We start from the raw sequence: 26007 nt of genomic DNA on the forward strand, positions 1-26007 counted from the left end.
TATTTGAAGATCTTAAAAAAATCCACCTATCCAAATCACTAGCATTAGCAACTCTGGAACAGTGAACAACGACCATCTAAGGGTTGGGTTGGCGTTCACAAACACAGCAGGCTGTACCAAGGGCTTACTCTAATTCCGGCAGCACAGTCCTACCTGCTTGAACACTGGTTACTGGATAAGGCACTCGCCGTCAAAGAAACAACACACATTCAGTTTTAAACCAACTTTGTGATTTTTATTGATGGGCGACAACTGTATACTCCTAGCTATCACTAACTGTGTACAATTAGAGACGCGGCATCGTAGAAGAGCAGACAGCAGAATTAGACAGCAGACGGAGGGAAATAGCAATCTTCATCATTTTGCTCCTTTTTCATTATGTGTACACAGGAGCATGAGTGTGTTTTGAAATCTTTTGATGGCAATAAAGTTACAATCGCCCTTCTATGTGACGGGCGTCGTAACTCCAAATATCTGATCTGCAGTGTGTACGGAAGCATCTTCTCAGCGCACAATCATTAAAATGCATTTTTCCTGTTAGGAACCAGCAACTTTTTTTGTGTTTGTTTATCTTTTGAAGAACTATTTCTTCTCTGGTAACTGGCTCGTTTTTATCATTTATCAAAAACTAAAGGGTGAGGGACGAAAGTGTGATGGATTAAAAAATTCATCTTTTTTAAGGAAAGATAAAATTCATTTTCACAAATTTACAAGTGTTGTTGCTGGTGCAGGACTTACTCTACTATGCAATTAGACCGGGAATCAAACGCAAGTTCCCCTTCTTACTCAGGAATCAGCATTATTTCAGAAATGTGTTTCTCGTGTATTTTCTTGAATTAAGCGACAGTCTCTTTCACCAGATGATTTTGATTTGGAAGTTAGAAGTCAACAGAAGCTATGTTGTGCACAAACCCCAAGGCGTCTCCTTTCATTCTAGCCCATTTTTGCGACAGGGAGAAAGAGCTTCTCTCTAAAGAGCCACTAAAGAGAAGCGGGGCGGCGGCGCGGGCGCGGCTACAGCAGGTCCACACGACGGTAGTACAGGAGGTAGGCTGTGCGCTCGGCGGCGGGCCTCACCACCTGCTGCTGGCTGACCACCTTGACCGTCTGGTCGTCGATGCGCAGCCAGCCGTTGAGCCCGATCTGGAAGACGTCCGTGGTGTAGTGGCCGCCCGTGGCGCTGCTGCCGTGGTGGTAGACCACTGCAAGAGAGGGCCGGGCGCCGTGAGAGCAGCTTCACACACCAGTGCCTACGGCACCCCCCAGTCCCGCGAAACCCAACACCAAGGCAGGTGGGACAGAGAAACATGACACACACAGCGAGTCTGTCTAAACTCAAAACCCTCCGACAAGTTACAACACAAAGTCACACATCTATACTCTAATAACATGTTCAAAATCTCCCAAACCATAAAAGAAATGCCAGTTTATAATGGGGTCGTCCCATCTGTGAGCCCTGTGAAGACTTGGGGCTGGAGAGAGCCCCCTGGGAAGCAGGACACACAGGAGACACGGCCTGCAGAGCCGTCAGCTAGGCGCCCTGGGGGACCACACACTGAGACCCAAACCCCAGGCCCTGATCCAGCCAACCCCACTTCCAGACTGTTCTCAGCAGAGTGTCTGAATCCGGGACAGCGTGGAAACATGGAAAAGCCTAACCCACTAGGAGGAATGCCAAGTACATTACAATAAGATGAATTTTTTTCATAGGACAGATTAGGACTGTTTGGTGGTTTAGAAATAGGCTTACATTACATGAAAAAAAACAGAATCTGAGATTTGCTGAGGACTGTCATCCGTGACAAGGACAGCACTGCCCCAGGAGGGTCGCCTGGGCAGTTAGCTGGGCTGGGTGGGCACCTGTGAAGCCACCATGTAGACACGGCACACTGGTCACTGCTCTGTTTTTCTTCGGAAAGGCACTGCCCCCTTCCATGAAGAGGAGGACCCAGGGATGGCCTGCCCAAGCAGCAGACTGAGCCTGCTGGTGAAGGAAGCAGCCTCTGGTGACATTCGGGGAAGGGGACGGCCGTGCGGCCAGGGGGAGCTATGTGCTACCGTGAGTGGCATGAAGGAGTCTCTAGGGCAGAGAGGCACAATCTGAAATGAAATTTCAGCAACAAATACACCTGAACGTCAGCGCACTCTCCCCTTGTAAAGAAGACCTGAACCTGCCCTGAGCCAGGGACCTGGGCTGGTTAGAGCTGGGCCCTGCTGGGGCTCAAAGGGGACAGGGCCCTGGCCCACCAGTGATGAACGTGACTGGTCACATGAGGAGAGCAAGACTGTAGGGCCACTGGGTGGGAAATCAGCCAAGGGACCAACACCAGGAGGCGGCTTCATCTTGTCCTGCAGGTCCCCAGCGGAGAGGTTGCCACACTTCCCCTCTAAGGCCTACGCGACGTGGGAAAGAGTTTTGGGCTTTTTCTTTTTTTTTTTTTAGTGACCAGGTCACTGGGACTGAAAGGACCTGTGGATTTAACTGATTTGCATTTCCTTTGAGACACTTCATTCTAAATATTCAGAAGAGAAGCCTCTACCTGTATTCGGGCTTCTTAAACAGTAACCCCATAGCTAATGTGGTGACGTTGTCATGGATACCCAGCAAGCTCATTGTCACAGAAGCACAGCTGAGAACCAGAGATTTTCAAAAGCTTACGCACTGTACTAACTCGTTTTCTTTGTCCCACAGTCAAAACCATTTTTAAATAAGTACCTCTTTACTCCCATTGTACAGAAAATTGCAACCCATCCAGTGACTTTATTTCTGAGGTCGGAAGGCTCACAATGGGGACTCAGGGGTGCAGGCAGGTGGAGTCCATGCTCTCACCATGGTCCCCTTGACCAGGAGACGAGACTCCTAATCCTGCCTGTGACATCACCCCCACTGCAAGGACCCCAGGGGAGAGCTGCAGGGGACTCAGGGAAACATGTTAGTGCCCTGGGACCTCAGTGACAAATCTCAGGGGCCAGGCTGCACCCTGGGGGCCCCTGGCCTCACAGGCAGGCCGCAGAGAGGCCTCCAAGCATCCAGCCCACAGCAGGCCAGGGGAATGCAGTGCCCACCAGCTTCCAGCAGGCTGGGGCCAGGCTGTGATGAGCCACCTTGAGGAGAAGAACAAGTCAAAGGGAGCAGGACCCAGTGGGAAGAAAAGGCTGACCGGGCCCTACACCTCCTCACAGAGCCTCTGAACCACCCACCGACCAGGGCCCACATCCACATTCCGAGCACTGGGGGTGGACCCAGGGCAAGAGTGCGAGGCTCTATTCTGCCATGGAAGGGCACGGAGCTATCAGTGCTCCTCCACAGCTTCAGTGAGTTCTTCTACAGAATGCGGACAGCACCGCGTTCCTCTCAGCAAACTGTCAAGGACTAAATGGGCTTCTACATAAGAAGTATCTGGTGGAAAGGTCAATGAACTGGTGAGGGCCAATAAACAGCAGTCATTACAAACAGGCTCATGGAAGGCAACACAAAAGGAGAGTGGGAGAGAAGCTAGAAAATTCTAATAAAAATGGCCAGAAAAGCAAACACAATTGGCCATGGGCACCCCAGCCCCAGTAGGGAGGGTTCCCAGCCCGACAACCTCACTCCTCTGGCTCCCAGACAGAAACATCGTGTGAAACGAGGTCATACACTGGGCTGGGCTTTAGAGCCAAGAGGACATTCTGTCAAATTGCAAACACACCAAATTTTAGGTAAAACACACATTTTCAAATGATTCCCAGACTAATAAAGTCCACAGGGATACCAACAATTTTTCTCTACATTAAATGGTATTACAACAGTACAAAATTGTACCTGCGTATAAAACCTTTTAATCATTGTTTTAATAATAATGATATTTCCAAGAAATATCATGTTGTACAAAGTTTACTTACCCGCAAACAGCCTATAGGTTCTGTGGCATTTAAAGTTCTTATTTTTAACCCCTGGAGAGAGCAGTTCTGAAAAACAAAATATCAACAATTTTAATCTATAAAAGTGCTGACATACTAGGGTGTCAGAAAGGGACAGACAGCGGCCTCCATTAAAGTCACCACCCGGTGGACCAGGGAGACCTGCCAGCACTCCAGCCCTTCGTCTGCAGGCAACTGAGCAGCGAGGCAGTAACCACATCACTAGAACCCACCCATCAGAGGATGGGCAGTGAGCCTCAAGCTCATGCTAGAAACTCCTTACAGGCAGAGGTTCTAAAAAATGGAAAAACAAGATAGAAACAAAGCAGCCCTGGAAAGCCTAAGATGTGAAACGTTATCCATGTGAGCCAGATCACAAAACTCCAGTAAACAGTGAGATGACTTTTGGTGGGCATTTCTTCCCCTCTCTGGTCCTCAAGCAGACCATGAACTGGCACTGGAGCACACCTATAGGCAGAAGACAGCCACTCCTGAGAACAGGGCTGAAAGCCAGAGCCCACTGTAGGAAGAGGAAGTACAAGGCCCCTGGGGAGCAGGTGATCCCAGGCCCGATGCCCGGCAGGTCCTGCTGCCTAGGAGGTCACAGGGCTGGGTGGTGTGGGGAGGGTGGGGAGGAGGAGGATGGTAGGCCTGGTCCTCCAGGAGCCCAAGGACCGCATCCATGTCCTCTGTCTCCAGGCACCTGGACACTCTGAGCATCACCTTTAGCTTGTTATGCTCCTGAGGGAACTGTAGTTTCACACATAACATCTCTCATAAATTCTGAAGCTTTCCAGGGAAGTTTTCCTTCAAGTTCACTCTTAGCAGGACAATGGGGTGCTTGGACCACAAAGTGCCCATGCTGGAGCCCCAGTGACCTGGCAGAGACCTGGTGCTGGGCCGCAGCTCTGAGCAGGGCCACTGGCGCCAGAGGGCAACATTCCCATCCTCTAGAAAGCCCAATTAAGCAGGCTGCTCCCACAGTTGCTAATCTTCAGTGTAAGGAAAAGTATTTATTACCACTGATCCATAAAGTTTTTATATTTTTTAGTATTTTTCTCACCTAGTAATATGTTCATATGGCTTATTCTTTTTTTTTACTTTGTCTTTAAAAAGCCATTTTAGTGAGAATTTTAACCTGAAACTCTATTAAGGAGTCAAGAAATGCAGAACGAAAAAATCAGGAGAGCGCGCTTCTGAATCCTGACAGGGGACAGAAAAGCGTAAGCTTCGAGCAACTGGCTGGTTTCCAGCATCACCACAGTGTCGCCATGAACACTCCTGCCTTCCACCGCTGTTACCTTTACTGATTTCCAAGTCCACAGGATATTCGATGCTTTTGACGAGCTTCTGGCAGCCGCCGGTCTTCTCGTACACGAACCGCTTGAGGTGCAGCACGAGCACAGGGGGGAGCTTCTCCAGAGTCACTCTGCGGCTGACCTCCACCTGAGACAGAGCACAGCGGGCGCGCCGTCTCACTGCGGGCGGCCGCCTCAGCCTGCCGGGCCGGCGCCTTGCGCCTCCTGCGGCACCGGTCCCTACAGAGGCCCGCGGGCTCGTTCTGAGTGCCACTGACCTCCCTCAGCACATGCTGACATCCCTACAGACGCAGCTCGGGGCCCTAGGCCAAGTTAAGAACTCTTGTCCTAGGGCATTAAACTGGCATACAAATTCAAAGGCTTACTTAGTAACACCTTAAATTACATACGTTACTGACTCATTTTTTAGTAACTCTCACAATACGGAGAAAGCTGAGGCCAATTTGTTTCTTGCATTAGACGCTCTAAATGACCTTAAAGATGTTTGGTCTAACCATTGGTTTTATAACAGTTCCAGTTTTATCCATTTGAAATGCCCCTTAAGCACTTTCAAAAGTCTACTGAATGCTGCTTTTTATTTAAATGTATCTTCAGAAGCAAATTTAACCTCTTTATGTACTGTTCTCTGTACCTTCAAACGTGGTGATGCTTCCTGTGTTTCTATGGAGAATACTTTCGGTAGAAAATACTTGCTCAAGTCACAATCCAAAAGATGGCAGCACAGAAAAAACACCCAGCAAACTTTCGGAAAAGTGCCCGCCTGTCTGGCTGAAGGTGTCTGAAGGGTGTCAGGCTTTGGGGAAGCAAGCCTAGGGGCCACCACCACCTGGCTTTTTCTTGGTTTCCAGACGCTTTCTCACCTGTCTTTCCATTCAGACTGAGATCCCAAGGGTGGAAATGGCCCTGTCATCTCTACATCCCCATGGAGTATCTACAGTCGAGTGTCTCACACACTACACGAATGATGAATGAATGAAAATGTGACTACAGTTCCACAGTCAGAACCAGAGACGATGATGTTTCAGCCATTTCATTCTCAAACGTAGACGCTTTCAGTCCAAAAAATGTTAAACAACTGATCTGAGGAGCAGAGCTGAAACCCACTCTTTCTCATTCCAGATCCGTGTCCCCTGCAACCCCCACCCCCCGCCCCACGGAGGGCCCCAGGACAAACATCCCAGACAGACAGCGAACGCACCTCTTGTTTGGTTTTGGTGGTGTAACCCTGGACAGACTCTCTGGCCACCAGGCTCTCCAGCGCGTCCTGCACGGTGCGTATCTTGTCGGACTGGATGTCCAGCTGCAGGGTGAAGAACGGCTGCAGGGTGGCGGACTCTTTTGAACTCTGCTGGTAAACCACAGACCTGGGGGTGGAGAGCACAGCACACCTAAGAGCCCGCCTCCCCGCGCCCCGTGAGGTTACGCAGCAGGACAGGAAAACAAACGAGATTACGGTGCCACAAGCAAGATAATTCAGCATCTCTGTCAGGTGACAGGAGAGGACAGAAACGCCAAAACTATGCTGAATTTTAAGGTAACTCTGCTCAATACCACCTTGAAAGAATTTCTAGCAACTCAATCCACCAGCTGGAAATTTGGAAGGCTTCCAAAGGCCTTCTCTGCTTTATTTAATGCACCAGTTAGCAAAGGTGACGATCTTGCCACAGTCAAAATGCTGGCTCTCTTTGTATCCTCTCAAAGTGTCGCAGGCTGTTTTACTGACTGACTGATTTTTAAATTTTTCTTATTTTATTTTTGGCTGTGCTGGGTCCTCATTGCTCTGCACGGGCTTTCTCTAGTTGTAGCAAGCAGGGGCTACGCTTCGTTGCTGAGCACAGGCTCTAGAGCATAGGCTCAGTAGTGTGGTGCTCGGCCTTAGTTGCTCCACGACGTGTGGAATCTTCCCAGATTAGGGATTGAACTGGTGTCCCCTGCACTGGCAGGCGGATTCTTATCCACGGCACCGGCAAGGAAGTCCCCGCAGGCTGTTTTATTTTTTTATTTTTATTTTTTCGCAGGCTGTTTTAATAAGAGTGAACTCCAAGGTACACAGAACATCTTGGGTAGCCTTCACCCCTGAAAACAACTCCACAAAGGAAGGAGAGCAGGGTGTGTGAGACAGGGAGGCGGACGCAGCTCAGCCTTGCTTCCTTGCTGGTTTTCCAATTCATTTTCCTGTGTCTAAGTTTTTCTGAGTAAAAGTATATGCTGGGGCTATGTCTCATCAAGCCTCAGCAAGGCACTCAACACAGAACTCTGACTGCATCACAAGTTCCCTAATTTACACACAAATAAACGGGTGGACAGTGGTTAGACTTCATGAGGAGTTGCTGTGAAGGGCAGGTCAGCAGCTTCCTGCCAGGGTTTTCTTCTCTCCCGCCGCTTCCCCGACACACAGCACGGCAGCACCCCAGGCCCTCGTGAGGCGGCGGCCCAGAGAGCAGCGGCTGTTCCCTTGGTCCCAAAGAGTAACAGGGCGGACAGCAGTGATGGGTCTGGACTTTACCAAGAGGGTGGGAAACGTGGAGAAAGGTGCTGGTCTCCTTGGGAAACTGAAAAGCTCCCAGAAGGGGGTGGATTTTAGGAGAAAACCTTTCAGTTGGAGACTGACGCAACAGACTCCAAAACAGGAAGGGGCCCGCAGAGTCCAGTCCACAGTGAGGGCACAGGAACCACACGTTCAAGGTCGAGGGACCAGCCTGGGAGGCCTGATCGTGAAAGGCACTCAACCTAAGCTGTTTTAGCAGAGAGACCGAACTTCCAATGCCTTGAAAAGGGCATTACTTCTTTTAGAATAATGGAAAACTAAGAGTCTCACTTTAAAAAAAAACAAACACTCCTGGAGGTGAAGCTAAGGCCTTCAGGAGAAGACTGATCTGTAATGAGGTCCCTGAGGACTCTGGAGGAGCAAGGAGGTCCTTGGAGTCAGCACAAGTTCTACTGAACTCCACATCACGTGGTACTGAACAGCTCCAACGTAACTAAATAAGCAAAAACTTTCTAGAAGGACTTCGTGAATGAGCAAAGGGCAGCTGGCCTGAGGGCGCTAGGGCAAGGAGGTGCCACGTGTCTTCCTCAATGTAAAAGCTTCTCCCTCAACTTCCCAGCTCAGCTGGCTCCAGGGCCTGAAACCCCTCCAACCAGATACACGGATATCTTAAAGAAACATGTATTCCCATTAACTTGTCTTTCTCCTCCTTCCAGGCTGTAAGCAGCTGACGGGGGGAATGTCAGTGTGCTCAGGGCTGAGGGGGGCCAGGAGCCACTGGTGGACCGGCGGGGTGTTGCCTTCCACAGGGCTGCCACCATGGGTCCTGTGGGGCCGGCAAGGCGAGTGTCAGGAGGCCCGAGAACAGAGCAGGCACACAGCGCAGAGGCAAACCATCCCACCCAAAATGTCTTAGGACAAATCTTACACCACGCCCTCCAGCAAAATGGCAAAACACTAAAAAAATGCACATGCTAAATTATTCCAGAAAAAGCTAAACCGGGATTTCCGCCGCAGTCCAGTGGCTAAAACTCCACACTCCCAATGCGGGGAGCCTGCATTTGGTCCTTGGTCAGGGACTAGATCCCACATGCTGCTACTATAGATGGAAGTTCCTGCATGCCACAACTAAGACCCAGCTCAGCCAAATAAACAAGTATTTTTGAAAAAGAAAAGCGTAAAACCTGATGTGTCCACCAAAAATGCCCGTGATGGGGGTCTGAACAAAGTCCGCTTGGCGAGTGACTGAGGTCTTGTTTCGGGGGCCCACTTGCTCCCATTCGTCCTCACTTCCTTCTCCTGGTTCTTCCTGCTCATCTTCATTCACTGAGTGGCTTTTGGGTCCATTGGAAATAGTAAGTTCTGAAAAGCAGACCATCTGCTTAGGCTACTATATACACATTAACACAAAGAGCAAAAATAAAAGAAGGTTCTACACGAGCCACCTACACAGATCTGTCAACTGCAGTGTCAGAGTGAACTCAGGGTGAGTGGTACACTGCGGACAAACGCAATGGCACGATGCCCCCGTGTCCCTGCTGGTCTGACCAGGGATGGATGACACCAGGGGACACCTGGGGCACACGGGTGGGATGGGGATGCAGACTCTGCCGTGTAATCACAGTCAGGCTCCTTCACTTGCGAGGGGACTCAGGGTACCAGGAAAGTCACCCCTACCTCAGGGGACGCACGTTTTACCAGGAGAAGTGAACTAAACCACCATCTGTAACTTGATTTTGAATCACTTTCAGAGTAAAAACTCCTCTGGTGGAGCAAGGGGGATAGAAACAGATCAGTAAGGACAGTGTGGTAACAACTGTAGAATCCATCAGTCATACAGGTAATCACCAAATTATTCTTCCAGCTTTTCTCTATGTTTAATTATTTTCTTAATTACAAGTTGTAGGGAAAAAAGCAAAGGTTCTGGACAAATTTTTACATATACAAAATATAACATTCTCAGTGGTACATAATAAGCAATATAAAAGTAACTAGTTATCAAACAAGTGATTCTTGAAGGGTGAATGACTATTGTGGAGAAGGCAACTTATTATATGAGGATTATATATAGCATTTGTCTAAGAAAGATTCTTAAAGAAATGTTCTACACGCTTCTGTAGTAAGCACACTGTAACCTACTTTCATTATTTGGTGAGAGAAGTTTCTTTAGGTTCAGCATTTCCTCGTGGAGTCCATTTAGAATGAAGCCTAAGTACTCTTCAGCATCTTCTTGTCGACCCTGAGAAGGTCCAATAGGATCGTGTTAATTTTAACAGATTACTCTCCAAGGCCTGCACAGAATATATTATCTGCATATACAAACTAGCCTTCTCCTGAATGTTCAATAAGACTTAACATAAAGAGTTTCCCCAAAACCGTATGGATTTTTTCTTGACAATTAAGATGGTGAAGAAGAGGAGAGGGAGGGAGATTAAACATTTATCTCTAAGCAATAAAAAGGGTGTTTTGTTTGTTTTTTTCAATTTTGCTTTTCTGTACTTCTGAAATTTCCTACAATAAATAGACACTACCTTTATGATAAGTTATTTTAAAAGTTGCTTTTTTATTAAAATGAAATAAAAACATGAACTCAATGTCTAGGCCACCCCACTGCACAACTCCAGGGGTCCCCATGCACACTGTAAGCTGTAAAATTAGCAACCTCTGTATGTCTCCTTCCATTTTTGACAGTGGGCAACCAAGGGAGAAAAGATGTTACATGTGAAAGACTACTCCTTTAAAGGTTCAGCTGCCTGTTCCACACATCAGCACAATCACTGGTAGATGAATCACACAGAGATGTGTCATCTCACATGGGTTCGTCTGACTGTGTAATTTATCATGATCACTTCACGCTCCACTCTTTGGAGCATAACCATGGGCATGTTTCAAGGATCTGCAAGCTCTTCTGCTTGCGGTCTCTGAGCAGATCTGCTTACTCTCGTGTAACTGGAGCTGTGGACGGGGGCTTCTGGTGTGTGTCTGTGGGAAACGGCAGAGGCTGGCACAGCCCGAGACACAGAGAAGAGCTCACAGGGCTGGGAAAGAGCTGCTCGCGGGGCTGGGCCTCAGCTGGCATCTGGGAACTTGGGTTTCGGGAGGGCTCCCCCCATTCTGGGAACCAGGAAGGGAGCATGCCCAAATCGTGCACACAGTGTGGTTTCTGCTGAGTGCTGGCTTTCCTTGTGGGGGTCTGGAATTTGGGTTTGTGTGAGGCAGCCGGCCCCTAACACAACCCCTGAACACCGAGACTCCAAGGAGCGTACCGGGTGGACCACATCCCACACGCTGCCCCAGTGTGGCGTGGGAGAACCTAAGTGAGGACTGTGTGGCTGCACCTGAACGGGAGTCTCGAGACTGCAGACGCTGCCCGAGTCCTCAGGCTCTGCTAAACCCACTGAAGGAACAGCTCCGGAGTCCTGTGAGATCTTCCAGCTAAGCACTAATCCTGAGGGGGTGTCACATGGACCCCAACAAGCCAACAGTGATATAAAAGCCACAGGATCACAGCACTGCTCAGCTAGGGGAAGCCCCCGGCTTTACCTCTGCTCCCCTTGAGCTGGGGGCGTCCTAGGTCTTCTAAAGCATCTGGACACGCATCTACCTTAGAGCTTGTCTTGCCTGTTTTCTTAAATTCTTGATCTAACTCCCTTACTGGAGGATGAGCTCCTTGAAAGCAGAGGGCACAATGACTCCATGTGTGCATTTCCAACACAGAAACATCCCTAAATTCCAAACTTAACGCTCAAGGCTCTGCTGCGAGCACAGGAAGAGCCCCTGGTGGTATCCTGATGGACTGCCCAGAGTATCCACTCTTCTGTTAAACCACGGGGTTTCAAACAATATTACTTCACTCAGTTTTAACAGAATTTCCTTCACTGTTTCCTAAAGCATTTCCCTGACCATCATTTCATTGCTCGTCTTGACTCATCACAAACTCCATCGGGGAGGAAAGAAATGCTCCAGTTCACTGTGCTAAGGTTGCCCTGATTTCCTTTCAAGGCCATGCGTCAGGGCCCTGGACAAGACCTCCATGGCCTTGAGCCCCACGCCTTCAGCAGCACAGTGCATGATTAAAAATGTAGGTCGTCAGAAAGTCACAGGCCCAGGAGCTGCTGCAGCAGGAGCATGAGGAAGACAGCAGCCCTCCCGAATGCTGGCGTGGTTCAGGGCCCCAGGCCCCGCAGCGGCAGTCCCTCAGAGGGCAAGGAGCTGGCTTGGCTGCCAGGCTCCGCCTCTTCCTAGCTGGGACCCTGGACAGTGACTTCACTTTCCTCAAACGTAACAAGCAAACAATTATCACACTAACTACCTGCATAGGGGGAAGTAAGTTAATATATGGAATGAACACACAGCAGTAGTGGTCACAGTAAATGATACACACATTGTCTGACCCCCATGACAGTCATTCCACACTCTAACCCATCCTAGCAACTGCCTCCAGAGCCAGCCCAGATCCACTGAACCCCTGCTTCACCGCACACTTGAAAGCAGAGGGCAAGCAGCAAACACACAATGGGTATAGCATGAGCTTCACGCCCACTACAGAACGTCAGTTCCCACCTTTTCAGACAGGCTCGACTTGATCACTGTCAGGAGTCTATAAATATATGTGGGTTCAAAGGCAGCTCCAGGGCGGATATCCCTCACGATTTTATCCCCAAGAGCTGCAACGGAAACAGGACACAGATTTTCACAACGCAATTTTTGAAATGACAAAAAGCATGATCACCAAAATTCCCCCCATCGTCGCCCAAACTTAAGAGCTTAGGTATAGCAACCTGCATGTAAAAAGACATTTTTTTCCCAGCAAGACTGAATTTCTCAGTCTTAGTCATCTGACTTCATAGCTCCCCATATGTAGTGATATCAGAAGCCCTTGTTCCCACTCACCTTGTCTGGGTTTTGGAGGTACTGGCATATTAGTAAACTCATTCATTAGCCGAACACTAAACACGGGGGAAAAAATGTTTAGTACACTTTTTTTCAATGTCAACATCAATATCATAATTTATATCATGTTAATAATGACAGTTTAGATATATAAAGCAAAAATAGAAGACATGAATGAATTTAGTCAACACGTTTTTCAAAAAAAGACATACTATCACTATAAGAGACCTGATGGCTAAGTAGAGTATTACCTTGTATGAAGATAGCAAACTTTAGGTAACCAATGCGGTAAAGGCTAGTGAGTTCTTAAATCTTTTTAAGAGATACAAATTGCTAAACATTAAAAAAATAAATAAATAAACATTAAAATTTATTCAACTAACACTGAAGAACACAGATAAAACAACTGCATTTCTGGTTAACTTCCATACAAAATCATGAACAGTAAATTAAAAAAAAAAAAAAGAACTAACAAGATTGATTTATAGGAAATCAAAAACTTTGCTATGTGAATCTAATTATCAGAGGGGGAAGCCCACTCCTTGACATGCTCTCAGCAGCTTACTTACAAGCTGTCTATCATGGGTGTGGACGTACAAGGCCTTTGCACTTTTGAATACAGAGGAATGAACTTCATCAGGTGATACATCGGCGGGCAAGCCACCAAGGCTTGCAGTGTCTAAATAACAGCAGTGAGGAAGCGTAAAGGAAATGAAATTGACGCTCCAGAGTGTGGAAAGAGCACACAAAACTCAATAAGCCAAGAACACTGAACAACTGAGATATGTAAACACAAAAGGGACCAAACCAAATAATCCCCACAACAACTGCCTTGTGATCAAGGAATTTATAAACAAGATCTTGACTTAACCAAGATTAAGTCAATTAGCACAACATTTCCAGTTTAAGTGGTCCCTCTACCCTATTCAGGAATCCCCACCCTTTTTTTTCAGGACCATTTTAATGAGAACTAAACTTGCTTGATTTTGTCAGTCATCATCTTTTTTTGGGGGGGGGCAGGGTGTGGGGGGGTGGTCAGAAATAACCCAGTTGATAAGCAATAAGGAACCAAAGTTTTGGATTCAAAACTTCAAATCCAAAGTTCTGTGGACGCCCCACAGAAGCTGAACTAAGTCAAATGTGCCCTGGGAAGAGGATGCTGCAGAAAGCCAGCTCTGGGGACAGCATCTGAGAAGGATACAGCATTGATGTAGCACCAGTTTCCTTTGTTGATCAGCCCGCGGGGTTGCAATGACACCGGTTTATGAATCAGGGTGACATTCTCCAGTAACTCTGAAAGACGGGAGCACAGTGAAGGCGTTAACGGCATCTCAGGAGCAATCCTCCTGCTCTGCTCTGGGAGCTGACGGCTTACTACAGAGCACAGTCACACCCACTGGGAAGGCAGGCTCCATCAAGGCTTCGTTCAGCTCACTAGCATGTAATTATTGAATGATTAGAATTTTCAAAGGTATTTGCCCCCACCCCCAAACACTGACATTTATCAACTAGGAAGCACAAGAACTGTTTTAATGAGAAACAGAAAAGGCTTAAAAAACAGTATTAACAGTATTAGGCAACAGACTTAGGAACAAGCTTTGTTATCCTCAGATTCATCTTTGACATCACTTTTCCCCGGTCTTAAAATAGCAATAAAATAATGTTTTATGCTTTAAATAGAACTGTTTTATTACAAGGTCCCCTGTGTCCCCTTACGAATCCTTTAACAGTGACAGCCACAGTTTTTCTCGGCAAGTGCGTTCCAGCTCACAGTGTTAACTCACTGTGCTTCATCCTCAGAGATCCCGGGGTAGCCCTACCATCCCCTTTCACCAAAAGGAAACTGAGGCTCCAGGTTAACTTGCCTGCCTGTGACCTCACAGGAGCCAGGAGGCATAGTCAGTACCCGAAACTCATGACCTGCAGCCACACGACACTGCCTCCCGTGACTTGTGAACAGTGCAACAAGGGAGCACGAATTTGGTATCAGCACCCACCCCAAGGCAACACTCAAAACAAAAGAAGCCTTTCTTTTCTAAATACATAGCTGCACTGGCAGGTCCCAGACTTAAGCGTTATATGAAGAAATTAACTCGCAAGGTTCTAATGTCAAACACACCCACTTCCTCCCTCTCTCCTGTGAGGATAAAATGCCCTCTGTCCTCTAACTGAGGAAGCATAGAGAATAATTTTCCCATTTATTAAAAAGTGAAACATGACCAACTCAAAAGAGAGGCCATGGAATCTGTTCAGTTAAGACTAAGTTTGCCAAGGTCCTCTCCTCCCACCCCCGGCTGTCCATATGGGGCACACAGTCATAAAGCTCAAAACCAACTTCCTAACACAAGGACCTCTGATAAATGCCATGCTGCTGTTGGTTAAGCCTTGCCTGGGAGCCAGGACCTGCAGGCAGACATGACTGAGGGGTGGCCCTGCCGGTCAGAGCCTGAAGACTGGGGGGCGGGGGGGCCAACACGTGCAGGCTCTGCTGGGGGGTGGGGGGGGCGGGGGCAGGGGAGGGGACGCTCCACTGGATCCAAGGACTGGAGAAACCGGAGGCGGCTGGGGCTTGAGACAGCAAACGGCACCGGAAATTTGGAAGTGTCTCTAGCTGGGCAGGCTGCCTTCCGCCCAGAGGAGACATGCATGTGGACAAGCAGGTTCGCTGCTGGCTCTGGGGGACTATGACGAGATGAGGGGCTCAGTTTGAGGGTTTTAGAAGCTCGAATAAGGGTGCCCGGACGGTACCAGTGAATAGTACGCGGACCCTCACAGACCAGCCAGTGACACATCTCCACTCACACACGCACACGGGAGCCTGCAGCTCAGGGCCGTACATCCTGAGAGCAATGGGTGGGGAATGGAGCCTCTGGACCACCCCCATCCAAGCGACAGGCTGAGGAGAAACTGTCACGGTGATCGAGGACAGGGCAGCTGGACCCAGCAGTGGAGGCAGACACAGGTTGGAGGGCCTCAGGAGGGGAAAGCCAGAGTGGAGGGCACTGGGGGCGGGAAGCCTGGCTGAGGAGGGAGACAGGAGACGTGCAACAGCAAATGGCACCAGAGGAAATCTCTCCAACTGAGTGTGGTGCCTTCCACCAAGAGGAAGCACACACAGGGACGGCAGGGGCTCAGGAGATCCTGGGATGGCAGGAGGGAGGAACAGGGGAAGGGCAGACTCAACACGGTTTATGGCGTAGGGGGGTTGCTAAATAGCAGCATCAACTTCCTTGATGATGCTGGAAGCAAAGTGTCCCAAGGTGGGGGTGGGCTAGGAGGGGAAGGGGCTTGACAGCATCAATTCCTACTCAGTACAGACAATGAAGGAAACAGACAGCAAATGACCAGGACATGCGTGCAAGATCCTATTTGAAACTTCTCCTCCACACAACCATTTTACCGGCCTCAGAAATGCATGTACAGATGGTTAAAGGTGCTTTGGGTGTGTATTTTGTCAGATTTTTTTAAAAAAATCATTTATGACAAGGCCAACTCCACTCTCAAAGGGGAAGGAGGTGCAAAAAGGGTCAGGAACTTACTGCTCTTGGCTGGAAAACACCTCCCCTCTCACGCTCTTCACTGAGCTGCCTGCCCAGAATAATCTGAACGAACACCTGGAGGTTGAAGCATCCCAGCCCTGTGGAATCTGTGAACACAGCCGATTTAAAACTGACTACTGGGCTTCCCTGTTAGCTCAGTTGGTGGGGAATCCACCCACAATGCGGGAGACCTCGGTTTGATCCCTGGGTTAGGAAAATCCCATAGGGGAGGGAATGGCTACCCACTCCAGTATTCTGGCCTGGAGAATTCCATGGATTGTTATAGTCCATGGGGTCACATATAATCCATATACCTGAATATACATATCTTAGATGCAATAAAGTTTAAAAAAAAAAACAACTGACTACTATCTGATTCCTTTCCAACATTTATCTGGAAAATGGCGTGTGCTGACTGGACAGAACCTTTAGTTCTACATCAACCCTTCCCCTGAACCAGTCCCAGGGTTGCCCAAGGAGCAGGCAGGTTAAAAAAAAAAAAACAGAAAAGTTTCACTCTTTCATCCCCAATGCCAAGTCTCTTAGTATCACCTAGTGGTTTGTTCAGTAACTGCAGGTAACAGAGCTTCCTAAGGGGTCGCAGAGTCAGACACAAGTACTTGACTGAACAGAACTTCCAAGCAGACACATATTGGCTCCATCAGGTCTCCTCGCCTCCTTCCCCCTGCTTCTCTCTCTGCTAAGAGCTCCAGCTGCTCCTCTCCTATCGTGTTCCGTGGCCAGTCCTCCAGGCAAGGCCAACCGTGACCCACTGACATAGACCATAGATAGCACACAGTGAGTGTTCACCAGCCGCACAGGATGAAGTAAACTGGAGACTAATAGCTGTGGACTACAGCAAATGACTCCACACAAGTTTGTGTGGAACAACCTGTGCAGTTGAAGTGAAAAGTGTTAGTCACTCAGTCACACCTGACTCTTTGTGACCCCTTGGACTGTAGCCCACCAGACTCCTCTGACCGTTTTCCAGGCAAAAACGGTGGAGTGCCGCTTCCTCCTCCAGGGGATCTTCCCAATCCAGGGATCAAACCCATGTCTCCTGCGGCTCCTGCAACTGCAGGTAGATTCTTTACCACTGAGCCACCTGGGAAGCCCCTAGGTCATTCCATCACCACTCAGAAAGCCTGCAGGAGTGGGGATTCCAACAGAGAAGTGGGCTAAGGGCTCGTCCAGGAAGACAAGCCAGGAAACAAGGGTCTGCCGCCCGATTCCACCACTTCATTCACCCTGCAACCTGGGGCAGACAGTGCCGCCCCTGCAGGGAAATGGGGAGGGTCTGGATGATGTCTCACAGGGTCAGTGCCTCACAGAGGGTCCTAATCCTGATCAGAAAATAAAGAGCTGATACAAGTGAGAGAGAAGGAAGGGGACTACAGGATGGAAGTCTGAGAGGACCAACATTTTTCAGTGCTTCAAATGGAAATGTTTGCTTCAATTCCTTAAAGTTAAGTTTTGAATACTTTGTGAGTGTGTATATTTTGAAAGGAAAGAAAGGTTGTGGAAAAAATGAAGATTAAGTATCTTACTGTCTGAGATTCTTCTCTTAACGTTCAGTCTTACAACACTGTGCACTGAGCATCTCTTCCCCGGCACAGCGCCAACGGCTACACACTGATGCAGACGCTAACACCTGACGGCCCACGGACTGCTGCTCCTCTCCTCCCGCCCCAACCACACAGGTGCGAAGACAAAGGTGATCCTAACAGTCCCCATCCTGTTCAGTGAGTCCTCCTAGAATCAATGAATGGTACTGCTCTGATTCAGAAGTCAATATTCACGATGTACAGACAAGCCAGAATGAACACCGCTTTCAATCTTTTGGTATAACCACTATTTAATTAAGTTCCTTTTATAACAACATCACTGTTTTCATTTACTATTTTGCTAAAGTCCAATAAGCACTGTAATTATGGAGGTCAAAAAATCAAAACCAGGAAGGGCAGCCAAAGGGGAGAGAGAGAGTTGGGTATTTCCTGGGGTTGAAACTTTAAATCTGACTTATGGTCCCAAGTCATCACTGTTGGTTATCTATTTCACCTTCTTTCATGGCAAATTGTCAGAAGTTGACTATAGTAACAAGTTTCCCCCTGAAAAGCCTTCTCTTCAATCCATCATTGTTGGTATGTATAATTTACTACTTGGATCTGTTTAGACAGTAACTTTAGGAGGGTGCTCTCTTCAAGCCATCTTTTCCACAGGAGTTGGCAGGTCTGCGGAGGAATGGTGTTACAGGAATGGCATAAAATGCCAGCACTGACTCCATATCACACAGAAGATACAAAATTGAAACCGTTATTCTCACCTCTGTAATAGCTCAAACATTAAATGGCTGAATTAAAGTGCAACCTTATGAAATCTGCTGACAGGCAAAAACATTGAGTGGTTAAGAGCCTTTCTTACAATTCAAGACATATACAGTAAACCACATACCTTACCACAAATCACTCAAATGAAATGATTTATAAACTCAATGGCAATACTAACACTGTGAAACGTATAAGTCCATAAGCCATGATTATTCTTACATATTTTATGCATCAAATTTTGTTTTCCTAAAGTCAACACCTAGAGGTCATATTAACATTTAAAATCCATGAAAACGCAAGGCACAGAACTTTCACTGATATTTCAGGCTCAACAGTTGGCTTGTCAGTGACATTCTGATGCTGTTGACCTGCCTTTCTGTCATCTTCCTAACTGTTTAGAATATTCTCCAAGTGTTTTCTTCCTCATTACATCACTGTGCAAGAACACACACTATCCTGGTTATCTTATCAGGTGGAGGACTGTTAAGTGACCAGAATGTGCCATTACCCATTGGCGACAAATCAACTTACATTTTGTCATAGGGGAAGAGGGAGTCCCATATAGGGAGGTCTATAAAGGATACAGAACAGAAACACCTGCAAGGACATACACCTGTCAAGTCAGATGTGAACTGAACTCTCACCCATGTGAGTCTGCACACAGGGGCTGGACCTCCCCCACTCAGGGCCTGCTGCATGGTCACCACCTGGGCTACTTGGGAGAATTTGAAGAGAATGAAAAACACTGGAGAAATTATTTCCCAAGGACAGGAGAAAAATAGATATGATTTATAAACCACCAAAGCAAAGCTCAATCGGGGTATATTATTTAAAATAAATACAGATCCAAGAATTCATTTTTCTGAGCAGATCCAATTTGTAGTGATTTTATGGCTCTCTCCAGTGACAATTTTAAGGTCTAAAACAGTATAAAATCATCTATTAAGTGTGTTTTACTAAAATTCATAATAAATGGCATGACTAGAGCCTCAATACCCCACAGAACAGAATGTTTTTCAGCTAAGACCTCAGTTTACAGAGTTCTCTGAGACTAGAATTCTTGCTCCTATTTGGGCATTCAGCCTGGTCTCTCTCCTTGCCACCATTATTTACACACCTTTAAAACAGAATACACTGGTGCACAGTTTTGAAAGCAAAACATAAAGAACGAAATAACTCTGTGTGTGATCTGAAAGCATTTTATATAATTCAGGTTTGGGAGAGGACAAGTGATCCCCAGTAAAAGCCCAGGAGGAGTTTAATGTTCATCACTCACCAGGCTATGTTCCATTCCAGGCTCTGGAGGGAGCACCAGCTGAGGCTGCCCCCTCTGCTTGTATCTGTCACACTTACTCTCAACATGGGTCTGTGCCTCAGGTTTTGCACTTAGTTTCAAAACAAGCTATAAGAATTAAGATTTTCATGTTCCTTTTGCTCATCTCCTGGCTCAGTCATTCCTACTGAAAAATGACATATACTCCCTCTCAGACTGACATAAACCACTTCCTGAAACATGGAAGCCTCCCCAAGCCTCTGCAGGCCTCCTGTGCAGGTTCATGCTTCCCATCAGGTTGGGGAAGTGCTTTTCCCTTCCGTCACCTGCTTAAATCAGAGTTTACACTTAAGAAAAACAGCAAATGGAACAAAATGTTGACAAATGACACCATGAAGATGGCCTTGCCACCAAAGAACGTAAAAGCAGAATGCAATGCAGTAATGGATAAACAGACCATGAGTAACTGAAATCTGGCTACATTTCACTCCAAAATGCTGTGTATGACTATTATTTTCTGTGTGCAGTTGATCTGAGTTACATTTCACTTGTGGTTACACAAAACTACCCAGCATGCATTAAGCACAGACATAATGACAGGGCAGATAGATGATCCAGAAATGCGGACACCCAAAATAAATGACCCTGGGGTCAAAAATTGGCCTGTGGATATTAATATCCTTCTAAGAACTCAAAAGAGAATAAACTTATTCAAACTGCTGTTTCCTCCTGTTTCTTTCCCAAATTTAATAAATAAAAATGATACACATAAAAATTACTCTCAGCAGAACCGCTTAGATGTTAATGCAAGTCAAATTCCATGACAGCCAACATCAACAGATCTTTTAACTAAGGAGCTAGAATTTCACAGTTAAGTGCTGCTTAAGGTAAGTGGGCCTACCATTAAAGTTACGTCTGCGGTAGTGATCTGACCAACTACAACCTCAATATGCCTTTCATTTTTATCAAGTAAACCTCCCAGGAGGGGAATATGACAAAGGGGGAAAAATTCTAAACAATCTACTTTACCTAAGCTCAGTGTGACTCCAACAGTTACTCAGTTGAAAACCGTCAGCAACTACATTCTGCATTTCTAAGGTTCAGTAACCAGGCTCAAAAGAATGAAACATTTTAAAAGGAACCATGCTTTTGCTCAGATAATGAAAACATTATCTGACCTAATCAAAAACAGGGTTAAAAAAAATAAATCTTGGGGGGAGGTAATGGGGAACCATCAATTCAAAAGTGATTAGACTGTAGCAATACTCTACAGGAATACAAATAACTAAGAGCACCCAGTGTTGCTCTATTTTATTTCTCTTTTGGAGGAGCTGCATCGCTTGCAGGATCTTAGTTTCCCAACTAGGACTTGAACCTAGGCCCTGGCCCAGTGAAAGTGCCGAGTCCTAACCACTGGACCACCAGGGTCTTTCCTAACAATGTTCTAGAGAGTAGTTTACCATCAGATTTTAGCAAGTCAACTAGATTTTAACATACACAGCAAACTATGTATCAAACCACATTTAAAGTTATTTGACTAGAATGCTTTAAAACATTTAAAATGAATCTTTTCTTTCTCCTTTTAAATAAAGATTGAGGAAATTTCCCAGGAATGGAGGTTTTCTTTGTGAAGTGGGCTTCCCCAGTGGCTGGGCAATAAAGCATCTGCCTGCAACGCAGGAGACCACCTACAATGCAGGACTCCCTTGTTCGATCCCTGGGTTGGGAAGGTCCACTGGAGAAGGAAATAGCAACCAACTTCAGTATTCTTGTCTGGGAAATCCCATGGACAGAAGAGCCTAGCAGGCTACGGTCCATGGGGTCACAAGAGAGTCAGACACAACTTAGCAACTAAACCACCACCACCCACTGTGAAGCAATTTTAGGAATATAAACATAATGACAATGCTTTCTGACTTTAAGGGCTTCCCTGGTGGCTCAGCTGGTAAGGAATCCGCCTGCAGTGTGGGAGACCTGGGTTCGATCCCCGGGTTGGGAAGATCCCCTAGAGAAGGGAATGACTACCCACTCCAGTTTTCTGGCCTGGAGAATTCCATGAACCATATAGTCCATGGGGTCGCAAAGAGTCGGACACAACTGAACGACTGTCACTTTCACTCTGACTTTAAAATTAGAATGTCCCCTTTTAAAAGCATCATACCATGCATCTCCCACTACAGGTTAAGAATGATGTTTAACTTAATGATCTACACAAAGGCTGTTACTGTTCTCCCTTGACTCTTACAGCTTTCCCTTGCAGTGAACACGTTTTAAAAAGTTACAATAAAAAATTCACCTAAATAACCTAAAAGTTATCATTTTAAAAGTCCAAAATGCTGATGCATCTATCAATTAACTTCTCATTTTAAGAGAAACCCAGACACCTAGATTACTCAAAATAATGTATTTTGTATAGGAATAAAATGCTCATTTAAAAACTTTTTCAAGTATTGCTTCTGTCATCTTTCTACCAACAAAAGGATGTGTTTTATATTTGATGGAATTCTGACCATTCGTAAAAGAGTATACATTTTGCACCTCTCTACTGCTTTCACCGTCATCCTGGTACCAAATGCTGTCAGAATGCCAAAATGTTAAACCAGCAAACATTAAAGCCTAATAAGACAGTTCAGAACCTCCCTGGTGATCCAGTGGTTAAGAATCTGCCTGCCAATGCAGGGGACACAGGTTTGATCCCTGATCCAGGAAGGTTCCACATGCCTCGGGGCAACTAAGTTCATGCATCACAACTGCTAAAAGAAGGAAATGAAGGAAGAAAGTGAAGTTGCTCAGTCGTGTCCAACTCTGTGACCCCATGGACTGTAGCCTGCCAGGCTCCTCTATCCATGGAATTTTCCAGGCAAGTGTACTGGAGCAGGTTGCCATTTCCTTCTCCAGGGGATCATCCCAAACCAGGGATAGAACCTGGGTCTCCCTCATTGCAGGCAGATGCTTTACCATCTGAGTCACTAAGCCCTCACTATAGAGCCTGTGCTCTGCAACAAGAGAAGCCACCAAAATAAGAAGCATGATCACATCCAGACAGTAGCCCCTGCTCTCCGAACTAGAAAAACCTCAAGCAGCAACACACACCCAATGCAGCCAATAAACTAAAAAAAAAGACAGTTCATTTTAACTGGGCTAATGGGGTAAGAATCTGAAGTGCTGGCTACTGGTACTCTTTGGATAATGAATCCTGAGAAACAGCCCCAGCTTCTTAGTCATGTGTAAAAACATACACGCTCCTGCCTCTGACTTCCCACTTTAACTTTAGAAACAGAAGCCATGAGGCTTTACAGTTTTATTGTGAACTGGCCCTACCTTCTGAGCCTTAGCATAGCAAATGAAACATTAACTTCAGGCCAAACTGTTGCAGTTTTTCTTTTCCAGTCGAGTTGGCCTTGCTGTGCTAAAACTGAATAAAATCCATTTACTCAATACAATACACGCATTAAAAAGAAAAAAAACCAATACTTTCTTATATCCTAAGAAATAACTCCAAAGTTAGTAGAATCCTCAGGGATTACGACCCCGAGGTTGTAATAACTGGAACACAGACAGGACTATCCATTAGTCACACAAGGGAGCACAATTACTTGGTCAGAAGGCAAGACGTGGAAATGTAAATGTCAACAGAAAATGACTGATAACGGACATGGATTTTCCACTTAATGTAAAAGTAAGATATCCCTCCCCACCCCATTCTGCTCATATGTCATTTTACTTTCAGTGACACATAAGGCACAGGTATTGTTCAGAAATTCATTTGAACACAGACTGTCTGCTCCCATCTTGGCCTCAGACCTCTATCTTTTGAACTATACCTGCAATCTTTATGGCTACAGGATCCTCTGAAACTGGAACCAGCCCTTCCTTGACTTCCGCCTGCTTTTCAGAGACCAGGGGAGACGTGGCGGGAGGGGAATACTTAGTTTCCACAGAAACCACAGGTGAGGAAGAGGAAGAGGGCTTAGAATCATGAAAAAGACTGGCCCACGACTTGGCAGGCTGACTGGCAGGCACAGTGCCCGCTGCGGAGGCCGGGGCATCCGCAGGAGGTGGGGCGCTCTCGGCCTTGGCGGGGTCCGAGTCCGAGCTCTCCACAGTGTGCAACTCCACCCCATTGGCAGCTGTGCCCTCACCCAAGGATTCAAGTATTTGTCCATTAGTGACTCCAAGGTTCTCAGTAGTATCAGTCCCCACGGAGGGCTGAGCCACAGCTGTCCTCAACAGGGTGTCCCTGCCGGCCTCGGCAGGGAGGCAGGAGGCCTCTGAGTTGGCCCCGGGGCAGACCTCGGGCTGCCCTGCAGTCCTGGCCCCGCTGTCCAGGGCTCCGGGGAAAGCCCCAGCAGGCCCGGCGTCGCTGACAAAGTCCGTGGCATCCTGAGGGCTGCCCCAAGTCCGGAGGGTTCCTGCCATGGGCACATCCCCCATCAAGTCTGCGTCCTCGGCGCCTACACTGTTGGGGACTGCTGGGCCGGCGTGGCCATTGACCAGGGCTTCCGCCGAAGGTTCACCCTCGCCACCGTCTTTCAAGTAACTGTAATATCCAGGGGGACGTTTTTTCTTCTTCTTACGCTCCCTTTGTCCAAGACCACCCGAAACACCATCGTTCTCTAAAGCTTCCGCCTCGGCATGAGAGCCGCCATCCAGGGCAAGGGCAGGGCCCGGGTACTGGCAGTTGGCGGAGCTGTAGTTCACTTCCTTATCAATGTCATCAGGGAGCTTTTTGGAAGTTGTGCAGCTAAGGATAAATTCAGGGGCCTGAGGATTCAATGTGCTTGAAATACTGTAGCTGGGAGTTCTCGGCAAAGTGTCACTGGGTTCAATTACTTCATTAACACCAAATTCAATTCTCTGATAGTCGTGCCCTGTTTAGAAAGAAAATGATCAGTAAATATCCCACTAGTTAAGAACACAGCTATACAACTTATGAAAGTCTCAGTAATTATTTCTTTTTGAAACTGAAACCTTAAAATCTTACAGTAATTAACAAAGCTATAACATTTAATTTGTGCTAAATAAGTAATCTGCTGAAATAAATAATAACCACAAAATTGTATTTAGTTTGAAGATATGAAATACAGAAGCTGGTATCCATTTTGTACTCACGGTAGTTAAGGTAGAAATTAAAATGAAACTATGAATAGGAAACAAATGCTATTCTGCCTGTCTGAACATGTCCCTCAAAGCAATCTGATTTTATTAGTTTACTTTATACCTAAGACTAGGGCATATATATTTTGGAAAACTTAATTTTTAAAAATCAAGATGACCAACTTGGGGACTTGAAAACCACTGCTTGCTCACACTCTCTATGTATTTTTTATATATATATATATATGTATATATATATATATATGTATATATGTATATATATATGTATATATGGTTTCTCTAATTTGTCCAATTTAATAATTCAAAAAGTATGAATTATACAAAAGCACTCTTTCAAATTATCCATTTCCCAGACTCTTCTATTAACAACCTTAACTGAAGCCCAAAAATGGCCTTGCATGAGTGCCTGTGACTTCTCCTAAATTAATTCATATTGGATTAACTCCATGAGTAAGGACGGTGCTTCCAAAAATCCCAAAAGAAAGTTAGGACTGCAAACCTTTAAAAATCTCCTTGAAATCCTTTAATACCTCTTCCCCACTGACAACAATCCACACGTTCTTTCCATTTAAGATGGACATTTTTTTCACAGATAACATCTTGAAAATTAGGGTGAGTTTCAGAATCAAATGAGTTTCTCAACAGAAACTAAACACCAATGTCATCTGATGAAATAGTTAAACATTTTGAAGTTAGGAAAGGATGTGTTTTTTAATTTATTTTTCATGCACTACTGAAGATTTCTCAAGTCTAGCACAAGAGGCCCACTTTTTCTCAAGGCGTTTATTTCAAGAAAAAAAAAAATCACAGTACTAAAATAATCATATTCTACTCAGAAAACTGAATATATTTTACTTTGGAAGTATTTTTAGAGGAGAAAAAACAGCCCCACAGAGGGGCCAGGGCCCTAAATAGTTTTCTAATTCTCCATTTGGTTTGATATCACACACCCTGCGAGTGGGGAGAATACACCAGCCAGACAGCAAAACATTCCTGAAAAAAGAACATGATGATGGTTACAGCTAACCATCTATAGAGATACCGAGAGGACAATTTCAATCCTCTGGCCCTTGAGCACTGATTCGTGGTTTCCTTATTTTGAAAACAATCACCAAAGGAAATGTATTTCTCCATTATCCCTAAAAGTGAG

At 46.3% G+C, this 26007-nt stretch overlaps 1 protein-coding gene across 1 annotated transcript in view; it reads right to left on the reverse strand.

The window, feature by feature from the left end:
• Positions 1-213: 213 nt before the first annotated feature.
• Positions 214-26007, reverse strand: part of USP10 (ubiquitin specific peptidase 10) — a 67010-nt gene continuing 41216 nt past the window's right edge. Inside the window, exons 4-14 of the mRNA XM_043435421.1 lie at positions 23564-24610; positions 13802-13893; positions 13170-13279; positions 12601-12656; positions 12271-12374; positions 9847-9946; positions 8892-9069; positions 6418-6583; positions 5202-5346; positions 3883-3948; positions 214-1202 (exon numbers count right to left, since the gene is read on the reverse strand). Coding sequence (XP_043291356.1) covers positions 1015-1202; positions 3883-3948; positions 5202-5346; positions 6418-6583; positions 8892-9069; positions 9847-9946; positions 12271-12374; positions 12601-12656; positions 13170-13279; positions 13802-13893; positions 23564-24610 — 2252 coding nt within the window. The 3' untranslated portion in view covers positions 214-1014. The remainder of the gene's footprint in view (positions 1203-3882; positions 3949-5201; positions 5347-6417; positions 6584-8891; positions 9070-9846; positions 9947-12270; positions 12375-12600; positions 12657-13169; positions 13280-13801; positions 13894-23563; positions 24611-26007) is intronic.

This window comes from Cervus canadensis, chromosome 18, assembly GCF_019320065.1.
Source record: "Cervus canadensis isolate Bull #8, Minnesota chromosome 18, ASM1932006v1, whole genome shotgun sequence".
Taxonomy (NCBI): Eukaryota; Metazoa; Chordata; class Mammalia; order Artiodactyla; family Cervidae; genus Cervus; species Cervus canadensis.